This window comes from Macrotis lagotis, chromosome 5 (genome assembly GCF_037893015.1).
Source record: "Macrotis lagotis isolate mMagLag1 chromosome 5, bilby.v1.9.chrom.fasta, whole genome shotgun sequence".
Lineage (NCBI taxonomy): Eukaryota > Metazoa > Chordata > Mammalia > Peramelemorphia > Peramelidae > Macrotis > Macrotis lagotis.
The window spans coordinates 24,396,784-24,420,333 of record NC_133662.1 but is presented as its reverse complement, the minus strand read 5'-3'; the positions used below and the strand labels follow the sequence as shown (position 1 = coordinate 24,420,333).

At 39.0% G+C, this 23,550-nt stretch overlaps 1 protein-coding gene across 3 annotated transcripts in view; it reads right to left on the bottom strand.

The window, feature by feature from the left end:
• The window catches only part of RUNX2 (RUNX family transcription factor 2), a 459,712-nt gene that overhangs the window by 346,685 nt on the left and 89,477 nt on the right, over positions 1-23,550 (bottom strand). For 2 of the 3 annotated variants that reach the window (XM_074237073.1, XM_074237074.1), the window contains exons 1-2: positions 13,640-14,324; positions 536-692 (exon numbers count right to left, since the gene is read on the bottom strand). In XM_074237073.1, coding sequence (XP_074093174.1) covers positions 536-692; positions 13,640-14,050 — 568 coding nt within the window. In that variant the 5' untranslated portion in view covers positions 14,051-14,324. Of the gene's footprint in view, positions 1-535; positions 693-13,639; positions 14,325-23,550 lie in introns of those variants that run through there. The other variant, XM_074237075.1, reaches the window with a different exon arrangement.

The following is a 23,550-nucleotide window of genomic DNA, read 5'->3' as shown; positions in this document are numbered from 1 at the left end:
CATGATAGAAAAAAGCTTAGGAACTCTTATTACAGAGTCATATTCCAACTTCAACTCTAAAACTGTGATACTAATGACAAATTGTTACAACCTAAGAGCAATTGGACTTCCATCAAGAAATTAACAATATATATTTCTCTTCCCCCTTTGCCACTCAATGAACTCCATTATCTGACTCTCTATAACCCAGAACTTGAACCTTTGAAAACTTCCTTCCCCTGTACCTTGACCTTATGTATGCATTAAATTTAGAAACAAGTTCCTCTGAAAAATTTTCTCAATTTTTCAAACTTATGAAACAAATCTAAAAAGTTAAAGGAGTCAAAAGATAATAAATGTCTGGGTCTTCAAATAAAGCATAAGCCACCCCTATTGGGGAAAGGAAAGCTGTTGTTTTGTTTACAGAAAAGTTTGTATGAATTTATTTCAAAATTCTAGTCTTTTGATTCCATTACCATCATCATCACCCTAGTTGTCTTTATATTTTAGATTTGCAAAGAACTCTAACATATATTATCTTTTTTTAAAGTCTCACCTCTTCCACTTCGTCCCACAAATCTCAGGTCATTGAATCTTGCTACTTGGTTTTTCATGACAGCAGATGCATTTCGGAGCTCAGCAGAATAATTTTCATCATTACCAGCCATGACGGTGACCACAGTCCCATCTGGTACTTCTCCTAGGGCTACCACCTACAAAAATTAGGAAATGACAACAACAAAAATAGCACATCAGGCAAGGTCTAAAATATGTGAGTCATTCTTCTTAACTGTAGGTTTTATCAAGAGCCTGTCACTGCTGTGGCACAGTTGTGGCCAACTGTAACAAAGCCTGGTGCATCTAAGCAAAGATGCCACTTCAAATAAACCCATATTTCAGGGTTCACCCATTTCAAAGTCAGATTAAAAGAAAGTTTCCTTCATTTCTGTGCTAAATTCTTCAAAGATGGTATGTGTATTTTATTAAATCTCCATGATCAAATCATCCTTAGGAAACATGTCACCAAAGTAAAGTTAGTGCCCACATGAACAGATTGCCTGCCATTGGCTATCTGCATTCCACAGAAGTTTGAGTTACAATCTAATCAGGATCACTGGCTGAAGCTATTCTAGGCTGGACATCACTTGGCTGAAAAACAGCTTATAGTTCTTAACTGTAATCCTGGACAACTTATTAGGTGATTAATCCATTTCAACTACTTTGAGTTGTTTCCTGATCTTCCTGACATACAGTCAACAAAACCAAATTTTAGCAAGTACCCATGATAAGCATTTTGTTGTGCCAGAGGATGGCACAATGTTCTAAAACACACTTTCTGACTACAAGAATCTAACAAATTGAGGAGATAAAAATGAAGAAATTTTAAAGGGTAGCTAATAATATAAGACAAAAAGGGATAAGTATAAGCAACTAGGGTGGAACAATAGATAGAGCCAAAAACCTAAATTCAAATCTAGCCTTACACTAGGGTGTGACCCTGGGAAGTCATTTCAACTGTTTGCCTCAATTTCCTCATCTGTAAAGTTGTTATAATAATTGTACCTGCCTCTCAAGGTTGTGAGGATCAAATGAGATAATGATAACTGTAAAGCACTTAGCATAGTGTCTGGCACACAGTATGCACTATGGAAATGTTAGCTATTATTAATAATTATTGTATTTAGCAAAGGAGTGGGGTAGAAAGTAAATACATCTCTAACAGTATTACCATCTGTTTGTGACCTTGGAGTGATTTTTTAGGGCTCTTTGTTCTTTAACTTCCACAATTAGTCTGTGACAAGTCACCTATGTTTATAAGTAATATAATTTATGACTCCTCTTTCTTCCTTATCTTCCAAATTCAGACAATTACCAAGTCCTGTTAATTCTCCCTCTATGATATCTCTCATCTCTGCTCTCCCAGGCCCTCCCCTTTTATTCCCATTGTCAATAACCTAATTCAGGCCCATCACCATCATGCCTAGATAGTCAACTACAGTTTTTCCACTCTCTAATCCATCTTCCTAATTCACAACTACTGAGCACATGATTCAACAACATGAAACATTAAATGACTCCAAATAATCCACTGAATAAAGAGCAAACTTGGTCCAGATTTCAAGAATCTGGCTCCAACCAATCTATCCCCACCCTTATCTCACATTACAATTCATGTATTCTTTGTAACAACTAAATCAAACTGCCCATCACACTTCAAGCAATGAAAAAAACCCTAATTATCCTTAACCGACTCAGTTTCTACCTCTTCCTTGAAGTTTTTTCTAATTTTTCCAGTGAAAGGGGATCTCTCTCCAATGAATTATCATAATAGTTTGTTTATGCCTCATTTAGATACTTCTTTCATTCTATTTTGTATTATCTTTATTCCTAGAGATCTTATCTCTCCTATTAAATTCCTACACTTTGAAGATAAGAATTATGTCTTATTTATCTTTTGTCTTCCTAAAGTCCATAGTGGACTAATTTGTACATAGTATATTAAGAAATGATTACTGAATGAATACAGAAGAATGTTAATAATACCAAATTCATGGATTCTATATGGAATGTTAGTTCTGTTCTTTTCTTGGCTGTAGATTATATTTATAATCCTAATTTTACTTAATCAAATGAAGACAGAGTGGCTAGATTAGAACATATCTTTTACTAAAAAAAAAGAACATATTCTTTAGACTAGGGATTCCTCCATGGACCCCCTATCTATGGACAATTTTCATTTTTAATATTTTACAAGTATTTCAACATAATTGATTTCCTCTGTAATCCTCTGTATTTTATTTTGTACATTTAAAAACATTATTCTGAAAAGGGCTCCTTATGCTCCAAAAAAATGTCAAAGGAGTCCTTGACAGGAAAAAGGTTAAGACCCCTCCTTTAGACAGAATCAAAAATATCATGTACAGTTTGTAAAGATAACATAATCCATTGTCAAGTCCTACCACTTGATATTATCTCAGCTCTAGTCATTTTTCTTCATCCATCCTCCAACTCTGCTACTACATTCAGATTATTTCAATCTTTTCTTCTTGGTACTTTCATATTGTCTCATTGAAATCATCCAATATTCTTCTGCTAGATTATAAACAAATATGTGCTATATATGATACAAGTACCTTGTGTGATAATTTACCATTGCAAACTGAGTACAGATTATTCATATCTATCCACTGACTCCCCAGAATAGACCAGAGCAGACTTCTGACCTAAAGGAATCAAGACTGAAGGCTTCTTCCTTTTACCTGTACCCTTTACACTAGTCAGCAAAACCTACCTTGCTTGTCATTTTGCTCTTTTCTCATTCATAGGAACTACTGATTGCAGCTACTCAAGTCATGATTCATATACTCTTTCTTAAATTTTGTTTTTTTTAAAGCAGTGGGGTTAAAGTCACATAATCAAGGTCACACAGCTAGTTAATTATTAAATGTCTGAGATCCCATTTGAACTCAGGTCCTCCTGACTCCAGGGTGGATACTCTATCTACTGCACCACCTAGCTGTCCCCAACCCATATTCTCTTAAAACATTCCTATAATCTTTGATTTCAAATTATCCTTGCTTCAATATTCATACATTAATAATTTCCATTCTCCTCTGAGCCAGGTAATTTGAGCCAACAAATATTTGATTAATCAATAAGCATGTATTTTAGGGGAGGAGGCAGTCAGGGTTAAGTGACTTGCCCTGGGTCATACAGTTAGTAAGTGTCTGAGACCAGATTTGAACTGAGCTCCTGACTCCAGGGCTGATGCTCCATCTACTCCAGCACCTAGCTTCTCCTCAACAATAATCCATGGAATATCTTCTTTATGCCAGGCACTCTACTAGGTACTAGGAAATTCAAAGACAAAGTCCATGCAAGAGGTTATTGAGGACCTGAACTGGAGGTGGGGGGCGGGGGGGGGGGGTGTGCTTGGGGGTGGAAGATTCCACATAAACAGAAAGAAAGGGACAGGAAGAGATGTTGTACAATAAGAATCAACAGAATTGATTAGAAATGTAAGGTGAATCACATGTACCAAAAATATTTATAGCAGCTCTTTTTGTTAATTAATTGAGGCATAGTTGAACAAATTATGGTAAATGAAAGTGATGGAGGACTATTGTTCTATAAGAAATCATGTGCAGACAGACTTAAAAAAACTGGAAAGACTTGCATGAACTGATGCTGAGTGAAATGAACAGAAACAGAGTACATTGTACATATTAACAGCAAGATTTTGTGATGATCAGCTATGATAAACTTAGCTCCTCTCAACAGTTCAACAAGCAAAAACAAGTCTAAAAGACTTGGAAAATGCCATCCGCAACCAAAGCAAAAACCATGGAGTAGGAATGCAGACCATAGGATACTATTTCCACTTTTTAAAACATGTTGCTTTTTTTTATCTTCTGCTTATGGTTTTTTTCTCCTTTAGTTCTGATTCTTCTTTCACAGCACAACTAATATGGAAATACATTAGACATGACTGTACATGTATAGCTATGTCAGATTGCTCATTGTCAAGGGGAGAGGGGAGGGAAAGGAGGGAGGGAGGTAGAAAAATGTGGAGCTCAAAAGTTTTACAAAAAAAAGTGAATGTTGAACACTATCTTTGCATGTAATTGAACAATAAAATAACATTCAAAAAAAGAAATATGGATGTGGAAGAGTGAAAAATTAGGAATAGCTAAGGGCTTGAAGCTTGGTGACTGAAAGAATGGCAATACTTCCAAAGAAACTAGGATGTTTGAAAGAGCATAATGGTGAGTCCTGATTAAGACATTCTAAATCTTATGCCTATGAAGTTGGAAATGTACAAAAGTGATATGTGACTAGAACTCAAAAGAAAAATTTAAGGCTATCTATGCTCAAGGAAATGATCATCGAATCCATGGGAATCTATTAACTCAAGATTTCACCAAGAGATTAGTAACTTATTAGGCATCTATTAGAAACAACTCTAATTATTAAGCACTAGGGATATAAAGACAGAGATATGAAATAGGTTCTACTTGCAAGAATCTAATTGGAGAAGAAAAAGGTTAGCTTAAAAAAAACTATGACACAAGGTAGAAGAAAAACATATTGTATTTGAAATTGGAGCACCTGGAATTGAATTGTTGCTATTTACCATACCACTCTGGGGCAGAGGTTACATAACTTCTCTAGAACACAATATCTTCATCCATAAAATGGGGGTGAAGTATAAAAATTTCTAGTTTCCCTTCTAGTTTTTAATTTTATGATAGTATGAGATGTTAATAGTTGATGATATTGCATAATTTTGGGGTATGGAATATTATGAAAGACTTCTTTTTTTATTTAAGGGAATGGGGTTAAGTGACTTGCCCAAGATCACATAGCTAGGTAATCATTAAGTGTCTAAGACTGGATTTGAACTCAGGTACTCGTGATTCCAGGACCAATGCTCTATCCACTGTGCCACCTAGCTGCCCCTATGAAATGTTTCTTGAAAGAGATAAGATTTTGTGAGTTGCACCTTGAAGGATGATTGGGACCTTGAAAGTGATGGAGACTGGATGGAGGGTGTCAGAGAAAGGGACATTTCAAGCATGAAGGACAAAAACTAGGAGATGAGAGGCACAGGAGGGAAATGTTGTACAACAATTTCCAGAAGAATAATCTCTTTTCTGTAGCCAATGACCACAACTGATGACTCCTTTTGTAATTCTGCCAATAACTATACAGTAAAGCATCAGAATCAACTATGTTCTTCCTTTTTCTGATAGTCAACCCCTTATTGGAAGGCCATTGATAACATCTTAGTCTTTAATTTGGAGTTCATAGGTTCATGAAGACTTTATTTACATGCATTCTATATATGTGTCATGTAAGAGCATAAATTATGTCTGTATTTGTATGACTTTATGTTACACTAAATATTTCTTGCCAATAGACCATCTTCCAAAAACATATGCATCTTTCTGGTACCAAATAAGGCTTAATATTCTCCCTAAGCACTTTCTGCACTGCTATTACTACCAAGGGTTCTGGGGTGATAATTACTGGCACTATTCTTTTCCTAATTTGTATACACAGTGGTTATGTTCACATGATCTATTTGTGCTTGTCCTGTGATAGAGCACTTTGAGCTTGTATTGGTCTGATCAGTCACAGTTGGACACATTGCAATTTGACTCTAACAGTGATGTCATTTTGGTCCTCTTCGAGAATGAACCAACCAATCAACACAATGTCAAGCATCTGAATATCTGGTCCAGAAAGAGAGCTGGCTACATTTCTCAGTTTTCATTTGAACGTTTGACATCCTGCAGATACCACTTGAGGAGTGTTTGACTTAATTCTCTGAGGTTTTCTCAGTTAGAGGGACAGGGATGAGGGCTTTATCCATGATTATACTGATATAAAGAGCATGCAGATGAGGAAATTACCTCTTCAAAGATGGATCAGTCCCTACCTTTTCGGTAAACACAAAGTCTTAGAGAACTGAGAATATAAGTGACTTGCGCCTATGCTACGAGTAAGATTTTAATCCAAGTATTCTTAATTTCATGGATAACTCTCTGTCCATTATACCCCCTGCTCTCATCATACAGATAGCAAAATTCACTTGGAACTAATTAAAGTGTTAAAGGGGGGAAAAAAAGGTGTGAAGACTATATAGTATTAAGGATCAGAATGCTGGAATTTTAATTCCAGTTCTGCCATTGACTTGTTATGGGACCTCAGGCATGTCACTTGATCTTTTTAGGGGCCTCGGTTTTCCAACCTATAAAATGGGAATAATAAAACATTCCCTCCCTCTATTAAGGATTAATAAACTAACATATGTAAAATGTTTTGACTGCTTAGAAGAAAGATGTAATATAAATACAGAGAGGATAATTATGACATAGCACTCTGGGTAAGACTTGGAGGGTTAATGTTGTATTCTAACCAAAGTCCAATTTGCACTAAATATAGCCTCTTGGTATAACCATCCCTTGAGGCTTCAACTTGGTATGTTATTCTTTGCTTTATATCCTGGGATAGTCTATAGTGTTACTGAGAGTATGGAATGGTTGCTGGGTTTCACCCCAGACCTGGCTGCATTTCAGAGGGAAGTAAAGTAATTTCCCCAAATATAAGGTTTTTCAAGAACTCAGAGACATTATTATTATACTGCATATTTTTAACATAATGGATTTTTTTAGTTAGAATAGGAAAATTGATTCAATATGGGAATATATAAAAGGATTCCCTAACAGTAACATACATAAATTCATTTTGCTTTGCCTAAGCATTACAATAATGACCACATTAATTACTGATAAGATTTATATTATTTTGTACAAAACAAATAATATAATTACAAATTTTAAATCTTCTCTAATATAAACAAAATAAGGCAATTTTGCCTTTAGCTAAAATTTAGATTGATAGCCAAATATTTTGTCTGTTCTACTATTTGTGATATCAAATCAAGAGACTACCTAATTCTTTCCTCAAGATTTTTAAAAGAATATTTGACTTTATGTGTCATAAGGAATTTAATATATGTGCATATATATATATAAATGAAAGTTTTTTAAGCAGTGTATCTATCTTTAAAGCTAAACAAATTTTTACCATTGACACTCTCAACTATTTAACACTAATTCATCAAAAAGAAAGTCAAAAAAAATCAAGAGTCTATTAAGGATTTCAACTGCACCCACACTATAAGTCTTCAAAATGTATTCTGATGGATGGATTGAAGCAAATCTTTTATCGATTAGGAACAAATATGGAGCCTGAGCTTATCCTGCAAATCTATCAGTCAATTAGTGAGACGTACTAAAAATGCTATCATGGGACAAAGAGTAGCTTGGAATCAAGACTTTTATGTTGAATAAAATGCTTTTAAGAATCAAATCCACACCTGAAAAAAGTAAAGAAAGGAGTTATATTGTGTCCCAGGGATTCTAAGGAGGACTTACTTTTGACCTTAGCTTACCTCAAGGTAACAAGGTGCTGAGATCAATTACCAATTAGCCTGAACACACTAAAATAAAAGAAGGTTGTCCTCCCTACACTAGTCTGAAATTCAGCATGGAATTCTGTGAATGAAACTGTAAATTACTATGCCTTAAGGAGAAGCAATGAATGAGGGAATAGCCCAAGACCTTACATTTTAGGTACATGGCTATTCATTCAGGTTCATATGGTCTTAGCAAATGAAAATAAAAACTGCCCATGACATTTCCATGGTGAGATTGCTGCTTTTATCTAATCAATTACTCTTCCTGGTACACATCATTGGTACAATGCACTGGTAACAGTGCCGATATGTAGTTGTTAACATCACAAAAACTGACTGAAGCCTGTAAGCTGTAGAATGTGCACATCAAAACATCAGTTACTAGTACCAAAAGGAAATATTCTAATGAGATCAAGGGCTTTATTTAGCAATGATTTCAAAATAATTTAAAGCAAAATACCTGAAAACTTTCACAAACGTTTCAGCTACTTTCAAGTTCAGGCCTAGAATTTGGGGTCAGCCAACTGAATTTCAGAAACAAAAAGTAAAACAAGCACGATATGCCACTTTATAACTTTAAAATGCATTTCACAGAGTAGAATAATTTTTATAGAAAAGATTTTGATTTAAGTGAGCAAAGTGTATGCCAGGCATTAACTTGGGTAAAATGTCTAAAGATCTGCAATCTGGGATTTTAAAAGTATAACCTTGGTAGTAAGGCCAAACGGGGGAAGGCAGACAGGGAACAATACAAAGTTATCTACAGTAGCTATTTTTCAAATATTCTTCTTTTGATCTTTTAAAAATATTTATTGTCCTAGATGTCCAAAGGTATATTTATTCTGCTTAACTTACCAATAGGGCACATTTATTTGTCCAAATTTACACTATTAACTAATAAAAATCAACATAAATATATTGCATTTAAAAGCATAAAATATAAAGGTTTCTCCCTATAGCTCTTCAACCTGAAATTTACTACAGATTTCCCTAACTTTTGCATAACAATTCACATCTGTTTTAATAAACTATGTTTTTGATTTAGGTGCCATGAGATCTGAAGGGCCAGAATATGTAGAAATGCAAATAGGCAGGGAAAATACAACAGAACAGCTTCAGGTGTAGCATTTAAAAAAAAAAAGAGTGTCCAGTCATGTTGAAAAATGATTTTATAATGGAAATGCTTCATTCATTTTGAAACCCTTCTTTTTGAGAAATACTGAAAGGCAGCATCTAAAATGTCACATTAACTATGTGTAATATGTCATATCTAAAACAGTTTTTTGTTACCTTGAGTTTTCTGGAAAAACATTTTAGGGAGATCACTAAAAAATGTAGTCCAATATACTCTAACATAAAACAGCAAAATATGCTTGTACGACTTTGTTTATAAAAAATACATCTGGAATTAGAAGTTTATATACTGTACTTTAGCTTGAAGTTATCTAGAAAAGCTGAGCAATGAATTCTAAAAATTGAGGATTTCAATTGCAATCTTGATAGACTATGGTACTGTGACAGGCAACTAATTTAAACTGTTTGGTAACTCCCTTATTTCCACAAAGCACTAATGGGTAGCATTTGGAAATTACTTTTTCATTACTAGTATCATAAAGGATAACAAAGGACTCTGAACTAACAAGTCATACTATTTTAAGCTTTCACTAAGATGGTCCAGAAAGAAAAGTTAAAAATATTTATTTCCATTTCCTTGACACCTGGGCTGACTGAACATTTCAAAACTGCAAGGTTTGTTGTTTTTTTTTAAGACCCCCTTCCTTTATGAGATAAATAATGTTTGTCTTTGTTTTCTTTGCTTAGTAGTCTTTTTATTATTTATTTCTAATCCATTTCAATTTTGAAAATTTTACCATGATTGCCTCCAAAAGTCTTTCCAAAGCTCATATGCATGCTAAAATTCATGGTCAATATCACTTGGTAAGTGATATATGAAGAGAGACAGCATTCATAGTAGCTTCCTTCAGGAAATTCTTTGATTTAAAAAAAAACTAAATTATTTACCCATCTTTTTGTGAGCATTAATATATATGAATTTCATATTTCCTTCCAAATGCTACTACCAAATTGTTGCCTCCAAAAAAAGTTGTCTCATTTTAGGCTTCCAAATTTGCCCTTGATGAATTACTCACAACAAGTAAATTCTGCCATACTGAAAAAGTATACTGTAATATCTCATGCAATAAACTTAGCTCTTCTCTGAATTACTAGGAAAACAATTTGGATCTGTACAACATTTAGATGGAGACTGAAAATTTTTGACAAAATTGTGGATGCTTCCCAATACCTGAATGTTTGGCCTATGAGGTCAAATGTCCGCTTTTGAGACAGAGTCATTTACATTTAAATGTTTGTCATCCTATAAATGCATAGGAGATTGTTTTTTGATTAATTCAATTTAGTATGTTATCTATAAATTCAACTTACTATTCAAGAGTAATCCATTTCCTTAAAAAACTACTGCTTAACTATATCACTGAACAAGTATGATTAATAGAGTAAGATGTAATTATAATAAATAAATGAAGTGTTGATAGTAAAACTCATCACATTCAATGAAAAAAGTGACTAAAATATTTTGTTTAGCTACTTGAGAGAATGCTACTTTTGAGAGGTTCAAATACTTATCTCTTAAATGATGTTATTTCTTTGTTAGAAAAATAGCACTTTTTATCCAAAGCATATCATATCAGCATTAAGCTGCATGAGGTAATAGCTTGAGTTTAATTTACTATCCCTGATCTTTCATTTAGCATACCAAACTCTATAAAAAGTCTAAATATCGGACAAATCTAGTCAAGCATCCAGATGTTTGTAAAGTGTGCGGATTTCTGGCATCAAAGAGCATATGTCACCTAGTCACTGGACTTTTAAAGTTTGACATCAAATGCTTAGTGCTATACAGACATAGCATTTATTTATTTATTTATTGTATATTTCCAATACATTTAAATTTTGCAATTATTTAACATATTACCTTCATCTAATGAGAATTCTGATCCTTGGGGTAAAAATGAATCTTTCAAATTACCTTTTGAGTTGGCAGATTAAATATCTATTCTTCACAAGTATTTCAAAATTTCCATTTTCCAAGACATAAAATGCAAATCATTAAAATGATTAATTAAGAAAAAAAAGATAGTAAAGACTAAAAAATATCTCATGAGCCAGTTGCAAAGTGAAACTTGCCCCAGAGTACAGCATCCCTTTCCCATACTACTCATTCCGATTTCTATACTGATACTGTCTTAATATAAAAACCTATCTAGATAACCAGCACTTTTAATTGACCTGGAATTTTCTTTCTTTCTACTTCCACCCACACAGTGCATCTGAATTGTTGAGTGGGGGAAAAGTGATCAAGGACTGGTAGCTGCTATTGGTCTGTGGGAGTTTTGGCACCAGTCCCAACACAGGAAACTGGCATAGCCTCCTCCTTTTCTTCATTCCCCTAACTTTTCCTACTTCTCCTCATCTCTATTGATACTACCAACCTAAGGGACCCCCAAGTCCAACCTGCACAAGTTCTGCCAATGAAGTGTGGTGAAGATTAGAATAGCCTTGGGGAGGGGGGAATTCCCAGTCTAGCTTTCTTTTTGGTTTTGCAACTCAGAAATCTAGGCCCCGGGGGGGGGGGGGGGGGGACAATATTTGTTTTCTCTTTCAGGATCTCCTCTTTATCTTAAACAAGTCCCCAGGTTATCCCCACTGCCCCGAGAAAGTACTTCATTCCTGCCTCCACAGTATTTGGGCTGCTCTGCTTGTCCCAGAGCCTTCATCTGGGCTGCTTCTCTCCGTGTTGCAACAGGCTGAGGACCACACACTCCACAACCCGACACGGTGCTTTCCCGAACCCAAATTCGCCGGTAGAATTGATATCCTAACCCAGATAACGGTATTTTCTAAAAGAACTGCTAGAAGGGACGGGGGAAAGACAGCGAGAGGACCGATTGGTTAAAGCGGGAATTTCAGATTTCTCCTGCTGTGGCCGGGTCCAGGTTCCCCATATCTTCAAGTCCTTATGTCTTTCCGCAAAAAAAGTGAGGGGGTGCTTAACCCACCAGCTTAGCTCCCATGACTTGTTGAGACAGAGAGCGTGATGTAAAGAGAAAATGTGAATGGGGAATAAAGGGGGCAAAGTTATTTTTCAAAGGATAAACCAAGGTTTGTTCCAACCTTCTTAGTATGAAGTAGAATTTTCACACACACACACACACAGAGAGAGAGAGAGAGAGAGAGAGAGAGAGAGAGAGAGAGAGAGAGAGAGAGACTAGGAAAATTGGGAGGGTACGTGAGGATCTCTGCTTAGATCAGGGGGACATCCTGGAACACACTAAGCAGCAATGCGAGCAGACCCCGGCACACACATACCCGCTTTGGGGGATCAGATACCTGCCCGCCCAACCGGCTCTTGGTCCTGGAGCACCTCGAAAAGCTCCATATCCCTGACTCTCCCACTTTCCCCTTAAACTCCACCCGAAGTCAGGGGCTTTTCTAGACAACTGCAGGCAACCTCTAACAACCGCTCCGCCTTTCTCTTCTCTGCCTCAGGGACTAAGCAAAGCCAGTCGCGGGTCCAGAAAGCCGGCACCCCACAGCCTCCAATACTCTCAGACGGACCGGTCCTCCAGCGCCTCCTCCCCAGAGCCCAACCTCCCCGGGTTAGAGGCAGAGTCGCTGGGCATGCACAGCGAACCCAGCCCTGGGAGACCCCCCTGGCACGAGAGATGGCACGGAGAGGCGGAGGCGAAAAAGAGCGAACTACCTAAGAGGCTCACAGAGCCCCAGTTTTTCCTAAAATCAAATTAGAACCGCTAGGAAAACTGTGCTGGAGGAGGGAAGGAGGGTGGCAAACAGAGCGGGTGCCCCTCGCCGCCCCCCGGGTGCCAACCCAGAGGCTAGTCCGGGAGAGGGAGGGGGAGCAGCTGGAATGAGGACTGGGGGAGTTGCTCGGAGGACCGAGGAGTTTACCAACGGAACCGTGGAGAGGACGCTGGTCCCCGGGTGTTTTGAGGGTTAAGGGAGAGAGAAGCTTGGCGGAGTCGGGGTGATTTAAGAGAAAGATACCAGGGCTGAGGAGTAGGAGTGAAGCAAGGGCTGAAGAGCAGTGAGAAGACACCGCTGGAGAATGGGGGGGGGGGAAAGCGGCCAGTGGGGGGGGGGGTTGGGGGGGGGGGAAGAGGCCAAAGAAGCGAAGTGGTGCAGAAGGTAGGCGGCGGGGGTGGGTTGGGGGCGACTGAGAGGTACACTAAGCTACCCTGGCGGTAGAGGGAGGAAAGTGGAACTGGGATGAAGGGAGAAGGAATTCAAAAGGTACATCACTCCGAGGGCGGGGAGCGAGTCAGCCCGGGACTGGGGAGCACCAAAGGCCCTGCTGCGGTTTGGTTTAGCAAAAAGGTGCAAATGGGGGTGACGGACCCCTGCTTAAAGTGAGGGAATCGGAACCGTCGAGGGGAACCTCTGCGGGAACGTTCTTTCCATGCCGGTGTAAGTGGTCAAGCTGGATCAAAGGGTTCGAGAGCAGCCTCCCTCGCACAAACGCATCCACAGGCACAAGTACCCCCTGCCCGGGCATGGGGAGCTCGGACGGGCAGCAGCCCCGGGGGAGCGGGAGGGGGGCTGCAGGGGCAGCCAGTGAGCCCGCCGCCCCTTCCTTACCTTGAAGGCCACCGGCAGGGTCTTGTTACAGCGCCAGTGAGAGGGCAGGACGGAGCACAGGAAGTTGGGGCTGTCGGTGCGGACGAGCTCGGCGGGGTGGTCAGCGATGATTTCCACCATGGTGCGGTTGTCGTGCGGCGGGCGCAGCCTGGGCACCGCGGCCGCCGCCGCCGCCGCCGCCGCCGCCGCCGCAGCCGCCGCGGCCGCCGCCGCCGCCGCCGCCTCCTGCTGCTGCTGCTGCTGCTGCTGCTGCTGCTGCTGCTGCTGCTGCTGCTGCTGCTGTTGCTGCTGCTGCTGCTGCTGCTGCTGGGCAGCCACCACCGGGCTCACGTCGCTCATCTTGCCGGGCTGCAGGCTGCTGGAGGGGGGGCTGAACCGCCGACTGGTGCTCGGATCTACGGGAATACGCATCACAACAGCCACAAGTTAGCGAAGTGGCCGGGGGGGAGGGGAAGCCGGGTGAAAAAGAAGGGAGAGAAGGAGAGGAGGGGGGGAGAAAGACGGGGTGTAGGCGAGAGATGAACCAGCTCGAGTTCGATGGAGCCGCAGGCCAGGAAGAGTCTGACACTCGGCGTGGGGGGCGGGGGAGAATGGAGGTGCTGATCAGTTCGGATTGGCGGGGTGGGGAGGAGAGGACGAGCAGATCTTTTCCGGAGTCTTTGGAAAAACCGAGGGTGGCAGCCGAGAAGGGGCGCGGGGCGGGGGGGGGGGTGCGGCGGCTGGGGGGAGCTTGTGGTTGGAGCGGGCTTAAACGGGGTCCCCTCGGACGCCTGGGTTCCTGGGTCTCCCTTGAGCCCCCCCCTTCCCGGAGTCCAGTTCAGCCGAGGCTTCTGGTTCAGCAGCGCCCCGCTGGAAGCAGCATAGCCCCGGGACTGCCTGCCGCCGCCGCCGCTGCGGCCGCTGCTCTTCCCACAGCTGCCCAGCTGCAGCCTGCTCCTCCGCCTCCACCTCCTCCTCCTCTTCCTTCGCCTCCTCCTCCTGCCGCCGCTGCCGCAGATGCTCCCCCCTGTGTTCTAGCTCGCTCAGATTACGGCCGCCGCCGCCGCTACCTCCGCAGCTTCAAGGCGCGACTCTTTCCTTCTCCCCCTCCTCTTCTCTCTCTCTCTCTCTCTCTCTCTCTCTCTCTCTCTCTCTCTCTCTCTCTCTCTCTCTCTCTCTCTCTCTCTGTTTTTCTCTCCTCGGAGTCTCTGTCTGTCTCTGTCTCTCTGTCTCTCTCTCCGTGTCTGTCTGTCTGTGTGTCTGTCCGTCTCTGTTTCTTTCGTTTCTTTCTCTTTTCTCTCTCTGTCTCTCTCTGTCTCTCTGTGTCTCTCTGTCTCTCTGTCTCTCTGTCTCTCTGTCTCTCTCTGTCTCTCTCTGTCTCTCTCTGTCTCTCTCTGTCTCTCTCTGTCTCTCTCTCTCTCTCTCGCTCGCTCTCTCTCTCGCTCTCGCTCTCCCTCTCTCCTTCCTTTTAGTTTTTATTTTCCTTTAGATTTTCAAGGTTCTAGGAGGTAAATTGAGTCGCCGCGGATCTCTAGACCTCATTTGCCATCGTTGCTGTACTGCCGCTGTCCACCAGCGGGGGAGAAACACCAAAGAAGACAAGTCCGTCCGTCTGTGCCGCAGGTTCGGGACACCAAGTCGGTTTGGGTGTTGTTGGTAGATGTTGAGAATGGATCTCAGAACATAGAGGGGTTTTCACTTCTACTTGTCTTCTTCCTTTCCCCTTCCCTGCCTCCCCCACAAGACCAGGGAGTACTTTTCTGAGCAAATGGATTTAGAAAGCCCAAGAGCTGACTTGATCCGACAGCGGTGAACTTTTAGTTTTTCTCAAAACGTCTCTTGCTGACTTCTGAGTCTGTCTCTCACTCTTCACCCCCGCCACCCCACCCCCGCCACGGCCAAAAAAACTTGAGAAAAAAGTTCTTATTTATTTGTTTTTAAAGCGGAAGGGGGGGAGTGAAATATCGGTAAAAAGAATAATTAAAAGACAAAAAAAGCGTAACTGATGGCAGAGGATAAGAAATAAACTTTTTTTTCTTACACACTCAACCTTGTGACTGCCAAAGGAGGAGGAAGGATTAAAAACAGTTGGAAAACTGTCAGCTTGGTGGTTAAAATAGGTTGGAAAAAACTTGCGGGGAGGGGGGCTCAATAGGAAGTTCCTAGTGCGTTTCAGCCCCTCAAATCTCTGCTAAGTCTAAAACTGAACGAATTGAAAATCATCCCCAATAATTTTTTCTCTTCCCCACCCCCAACTTCTGTGTGTAATTTATTTTTTTGTAAATCAGAGTTGGGGGGAGCTACCTTAGGTCCCCAAAAAAGTGGTCGAAAGGATGAAGGAGCGAGAAAAAAAAATGCCTCAGTTTTTGTCCTAAAATGTGGTTTTTGGAGGCTGGGATTTCTAATGATTAGGTTTTTGTGGTTTATATAGACAGGACTCTCTGGCTAAGGCGATCATTATGCTGATGAGAGTCAGAAGCACGTGGGTGTCTCCAGCCAGCCCTCAAACTCTGTAGCCTTCAAAATAAATACTGCAATGTGCTTCGCCCACAGAAGGGGAGGGGAAATACTGGGGAGGGGGGGGAGAATCTGTTGGAATCAATTTCACCCACAGGAAGGGGGGAGAGGGAAAGGGAGGGGGGAGAGGGAGAGGGGGGAGAGGGAGGGGGAGAGGGAGAGGGAGAGGGAGGGGGAGGGGGAGAGGGAGAGGGAGAGGGAGAGGGAGAGGGAGAGGGAGAGGGAGAGGGAGAGGGAGAGGGAGAGGGAGAGGGAGAGGGAGAGGGAGAGGGAGAGGGAGAGGGAGAGGGAGAGGGAGAGGGAGAGGGAGAGGGAGAGGGAGAGGGAGAGGGAGAGGGAGAGGACCGTTTTCTCTATTTGCTGGTTACTGTATCTATCCCGGCTTTTCATGAACATTTTTTTTTACCCGTAACAACTTGAAGATCTTGTTTTTCACAAAATGAAAATCATGAGTTGCCAAAGGAGTTTCAGACTCTAAGTAAGAATCCGACATAATGCAATATTTTATAAGAGAATGAAAATTCTACAACATTCTTTAGACTTTTAAGATAAAGTGTAATTGTTTTCTCAAAAAGAAATTTCTTAAAAGAATTGAAATATCAATGGTAATTTTTTTTAAATGTGTAAACACCTCGCCCACATTGATATCAACCTATTGAAAACCATCCTGGTAATTTCTAAAACTTCGCTGCAATTTACTGCTCCACTTAAAAGGTTGGATTATACTTAGGTTAGGTTAGAGGGTCTGTGTTTGCAAAGTGTAGAGGGCCCGGGGAATGCAGAAAGTGTGTGAGGGGCGTTGGGCTCTGATTGGTATTGACTTTGAAACTGGTTTCAAACCCGAGATAAACTCTTAGTTCTATTTTTAAAGCGACACGGAAGAAGAATCGCCTCCAGTCCTGGAAGATTAAAAGAGATCCTAAGAAAGAAGTTTGTGTGTGTGTTTGTGTGTGTGTGTGTGTGTGTGTGTGTGTGTGTGTGTGTGTGTGTGTGTGTGTGTCAGAGACAGAGAGACAGAGAGAGAAAGAGACAGAGTTATGAGCTCACGCAGATCAGAGGAATAACCTTTCTCGGATCCAGATTGAACGTAGGAAAATGCCCCCTCTTTGGGGGGCATTCTTTTCTCCCCCTTCCCTGTGTATCTCTACTTTCTCCTTTGCTTTTCCCATTTCCTTTTTGCTCATTTTGCTAATTTACTCTCTGTGCATCCGCCTCTCGACCCCATAAAAACCACACACAGAAACATACACATGCAAGTACAAACTTCCTTCTCTTTCCTCTCCCCTCCCTTTTTCTCTTTCTCTACCTTCCTACAGTAGCTACTGCTGATGACAAGTTTTCCAAAAAGGAGAAACATACAAATGCAGCAACACTTGGAAACAACCCCCTTTCTCCCATTGCTCCTCATTCCAATATCTCTATCCATAAATCCCTCCGTCTCCACCCCACCCCACCCCCCAGGACTAGTTACCCAAGACTTAATGGGCTCAGGTTTGGGGATTATTTGAGTCAAATTTATTGTTCATCGAATTATTTTTATGTAGATATGTATAGTTTTTGTTTTGTTTTTGTTATTTTGTTTTAATGGGGGGTTTTTTGGTTAAGAGGAGAGTTCTAATTCTGGGCAGTGTTCACTCTTTACAAACTTCGTGGTCAATTTTTCCCCTTGCCTGAGGCTGTCGTTCGGGAAGAGGAAATTCTATTTTCTTTTTCAAAAAACAAAAAAATACCTCTCAGTTTGTGCCTGTGCCCTCCCTTGTCCACCACTTTTTTTTTTCTAGACAAAATATACAATCCCCTACATTGGCAGAGATCTCTCGGTATCAATCAAAATGAAATTGCGCGGGGGATGCAAAATGCTAAAGAGGGGAGGCGTTGCAGGAAGTTAAATTATTCCTCTAGTGGAAGGGAAATAGGAAGCTTAATAACCAACAACCAAGATGAAAACCATGCCTTCTGCACCGTAATGTCCGTTCCCTAGAAGAACCACTGAATTAGAAAAGGGTAAAGGAGACTTCACACACTCATTTTCAAATATGGGAAAGCTGAGTTTAAAAAAAAAAAGATTTAGGAAAGTTTGAAAGCTTAGTCAACGATATTTAGGACTTTGCTTCCCCTTTTCCTTCATTGTTTTGTCTTTCAATACGCTTTCTTTAACATCAAGGATAGACAAGGAGCAATGGGATAAATAGTAAAAGTCGCTGAGGTATAACTTTACCCTATCTACAAATAAAGCTCATGGAAGTGGGGGAGGGCAATTAAGGAGAATTTAGTGAATGCCAAAATTATTTATTTTAATTAGTCTCATCCGGTAGCTGAGTTTTATAGACACCATCCCTATCCTCCCCCTATTTCGTATTTCTGTAGAGGGAATATAATCAACTTTTGGAAGGTACTGGTCTTGATCTCTTAAAATATCCTACAGTTATTTATAATGTGGAAATGAAATTTTCCACTGAATATTCTAACAAAGTTTCAGGTATCTGGCACGAGTGATTTTTCAGGCTCCTTGCAAAAATATCCTGCTGAACATTTACACTTTCAACTGGAACTGAGTGAAACCTGGAACGGATCTCTTGGCTCAAAGCATTATTTTTAAAAGTAGAAAAAATTTAGAGACCCCTGAACTAAACCTCCCCTGGTAATAAAAGGCACATATGAAAACAGTATGAAATTTTACATATAAATGTACAGCTATAGAGTTAGCTTGTATGAGTTCACAATTTGGTTATGATTTTCTCTTCCCAGAAAACATAAGGTACACAGGTACACAAATTTCCTTAGATTTCTCTCAGGGAATACTCATCTTCTTGATTCTATTTAATGGTGTCAGAAACCAAATAGCCTTAGAAGAAATGTAGTAGCATTGAAAATTATGCATGGAAATAGACTGTCAGTGAAAAGATAATCTTCTTTCAATTAGTAGAAGTGTCTAGCATTGATACCTAGTGATTTTATTATTCTGACTTTAATGGATGAAAAAAATTGAAGTATGAAGAGGTCAGATTGCTAAAATCAGTCACAGAAATAATAGATCAAGTCTCTACATTGAAGTTGCCAGTCCTAAACACTAGAAGACATTTTATATTTTTATGCTGCAAATTTCATTTTCAAAATTTCAATACATAAAAAGTCAACTTTAATGACTTTCCAAATAGGGTAAATCTTTAAAACATTTTTTTCAAGGGATCCGCTAATAAAAACTTTAAAGTTTCTAAGTGGAAAAACCTTTTGGTATAATGGAAAATGGTGGAAGAGTTGATAGGGCCTAAAACTCAGCATGAATCAAATGGGAAAACTTTGTAAACAGGAATTCACTACAAGGGCATTATTTTATACTGTATGGTATGGTTATAATAGTACCTTCACTAAGTGTGCTTACAATATTTGTATCATCATTCCAATAATAGCTCACATTTTACAGTACTTTGAGGTTTGCAAAGCACTTTCCATATGTTAACTTATTTGATCTTCATAACCCTGAAAAGTAGATTATATTATTGTCCCTATTTGACAAACAAGAAAACTGAGACCAAGAGAGGTTAAATGACTTGGTAAAGGTCTCAGCTAGTAAGCATCAGAATTAGTATTTGAATTCTGATTCTAATCTCAGCACTGTATCCATTGTGCCACCTAGCTCCCACATAGAGAAAACATCTAGGGATCACAGTAGAATGTGACAACAGTGAGAATCAGGTTTTTGATATAATTGATTAGTCAGTAACTTTTTATTAAGCATCTACTATAGGCCAGGCTTTAGGAATAGAAATTTGAGATAGTCCCTGGCCTAAAGAAGTTTTCTGCAGACTGATTTCAAAACCCATTTAAAAATGAAGAATTCAAAACATGGACTATTTTGTGCATGATTCCAAAATTCAAGTTTGACTAATATTTTTCACAGTTCACCAGTTGTTTCAAATATATGTGAATACTGCACAGTTTTCATTTTTTAATTAATAAATTGAGAGAAATGAAGAAAGAAATAATTGGGATATTATGAAGATAAGGAATAGGGTTGTTTGCTGGATTCCTTTATCAATCAACAAACATCTATTAAATTTCTTTTGTGTTCCAAAAATTTTGCTAGGTGATGGGCATACAAATTCAAAAATGAACCAGTCCCTGACCTCAAAGAGCTTACATTCAGAGGTTGGGTTGTGAGAGGAAAGAAGGGACAATAAATATTAAGAATGCTTTTACCAGTGCATAGACTTCTCAATAGCTTTATCACTTAAAATAATAGATCACATTTCTATAGCATTTTAAGGTTTGCAAAGTGCTTTACATGAATTATCTTATTTCAACCCTGCAACAACTCTGTGAGTTAGATGCTATTATTAAAGTTCACATTTTACAAATAAGGGAAATAAGAATCAGAGAAGTTAAATCAGTTGCCAGGGTCACATAGCTAGCAAATTGCTCAGTCAAGACTTGAATCCATTTCTGACTCCAGGTCCAATCCTCTGTGGGTTATGTTTTAGATTTTAATTAATTTTTCCACTAACTCATTGTTTGGACTATTTTTAACAGCTTATGTTTTCCCCTAGGCTATGTCTCATCTATAGTTACAATAGGAAATAATATATTTGTAGTGGGAATCTCAGGATTATAATACTACTATCCATTATCCTGGTACCTTGTCCAGTGGCCCATGTTGAGCTTTTATAATAAAGGCATACAGTATTATTATTAAGGCAGACTCTTTCTATATGAGCTTTAATTATTACACTTTATCATCGAGTTGAACAATTGTTTAGTTGATCTCTAAGTATGGTGCTCAAAAACTTGTAAACACTGTAATAGCCTAAAATAGAAATTTACTAAAAGGTAAGCTGCATAAAAATGAAAAAAATTCAAGGATTTTCCAAAAGCATATAATCTTTTGCCAGTTAGTGGGAAGAGGGATAATAGCAATATACTTTTATAGTATTTTAATGCTGACAAGTCACTTTCCATACATGGTAATACTGATCAGTACTAATTGTACAGTATACAAAATCAACTCTGTGGTTGGCAGCATTCCAGGATATTCCAGCAGTGCTGGAAGAGAGCTGAAATATTTAAAATAGGATTTTGTGAAGGTCTACAATCAAACCGTCTACAATCAAACCATGAAAGATTACTTCAAATCAAAGGTTCCTTTCATTATTTCTTATGGCATGATAATAGTCCATCATATTCATATGTCACCAATTTCAGAGAAAGACGGGAAGATTGTGTGATCTGATGCAAGGTGAAGTATTCAGAATCAAGAAAACAATTTATGCAATAATTATAGCATTATAAGAAACAAAATAACTTTGAAATATTTTAAAACTCTATTCAATACAAAGACCCACTATAGTTCTGGAGAATGCATGATGAGAAATGTCATTCCTTTTCTTGACAAATAGAGGTGGTGGATTCTGTTGCATATATGTATTTACTCATGGCCAATGTGGGGATTTATTTTGGTTGACTATGCATATTTGTTACAAGGGTTTTGTCTTAAAATTTTTTTCAATGATGGTGGAGGAGTGATGGAAGGCAGGAAATAAATGCTTGTTAATTGAAAAAATTAAATTAAAAATTTTTAAATGAAGACTCCCTGAATTTCCCTCTATTTAGTTTCATTGCCTCTATCCAGAGGATTAAACTTGCTCTTCATTAGAGATTTTAAAACTATGTTCTGTCCCCTGTATCTCCTGTACCCTTTCTTCAGAATGAGTCATAAACATCATAACACTTTCAGGCAGAATGCAAAATCTACCTTACTATAGCATAAATTATATATTGATAGATTCAGACAGCTTAGTCCACTAGAATGTAGTATGTCTTCACATAGAAGTTCATCTCCTTATTCCAATTTCATTGAAGGAAGAAAATTATCTAAACTTTTATTTCAACTGGTACACAATAGGTGCTTAATATTTTTTGTTTAATTTTTGAACTTTTTTTCACCTGTATTAGAGTTTTATCTCTTATCCTCAGGATACCAGGTTGTCTGAGGAAAACATCTTTAGTTAGAGGTCAAACCTCCCCCAGGTGGTGGGTGTTCCTCTAAGGTGGCATCCATAAATTCTTCAACAAGGTTCTTTTTTCTTTAACCTTGCCCCTGACTAGGTTAATTTCTACTATAATTTTCTTCCTTCCTTCCTAGTTCTCATTAAGTCCCACAAACAAAACTTTCCTTGTTGTAATTTTCGGACCTTGAACTATCTTCCTGAAGTTTTTTTTAATATTAAGAACATTTTTCTTCAGATTTTTCTCTATCAAGTCTTGTTCTCTTCTAGTTCACATTTCTTGGCAAAGAGCTTTATGTCTCTGACCTCAAGCCCTCTACACCATTGTTCTGTCTCTATTCAGTCAACTTTTGGTCGTTATAAAGACAACTTCAAAAATTTCATTGATGTATCATATCTGCAAAATAACTTTTGCCTCAGTCAAATATATGCTATCAATTGCTATTAGAATAAGGGAGGTCATTATATTTGGATCTCCTTTAGACTTGACTTCTGCATTCTGTTAGTAACTATACAAGAACTCAGCATTCTGAAAGTTAACTTAGACAAACCACTTCTGCAAGCTTTCTGTAGAACCCTGACTTTGACAAAGGAATTTTATCATCAAACAACATCAATGATATACTTTGACTAAACATATTCTCATGTGAGAAGAAATAGAATATTAATCACAAGGTACCATTATTTTTTACCCACTGGTCCTCATATGGTTCTGATAGATGAAAGATCAGGACTAATGGAGCCAAAACACAACTAATGGGAAAGAAAGAGACCAGAAGAATAAATTGCACTAAAAGAAGAGAGGAGGGAGGATCAGACCATAGTGCTGTGAAAAGAGCAATGACTTTAGAGTCAGAGCACTTGGGTTCAACTATTGCCTCTAATACTTATCACCAGTGTGACCCCAAACAAGTCATGTAATTCCTCTAGGTCTCAGTTTCCTCATTTGTGAAATTAGGGAATTGGTTCACTTCTGGTTTACTTCTATTATCTATTATCCTATGATCCATATGAAAGGATGATTATACAGTTAAGAGTAAGTCTGTCCTCCAAAACCACTATAATCAAGATCAAAACAAGTGTAGTAAATTGGGAAACAATTTTTATAACTATTGTTTCTGACAAAGGACTCATTTCTAAAATATACATAGAATTGAGTCAAATTTTTTTTAAAAAGCCATTCTCCAATTGACAAATGATCAAAGTATATGTAAAGGCAATTTATAGATGAGGAAATCAAAGAGATCCCTAGTCATATGAAAAATTGTTCTAAATCACTACTAATTGCTCTAAAATCACTCTAAATCATTAGAGAAATGCAAATTAAAGCATCTCTGAGGTACCACTTCACACCTCTCAGACTGGTCAATATGACCAGAAAGGACAATAATCAATATTGGAAGGGATGTGGGA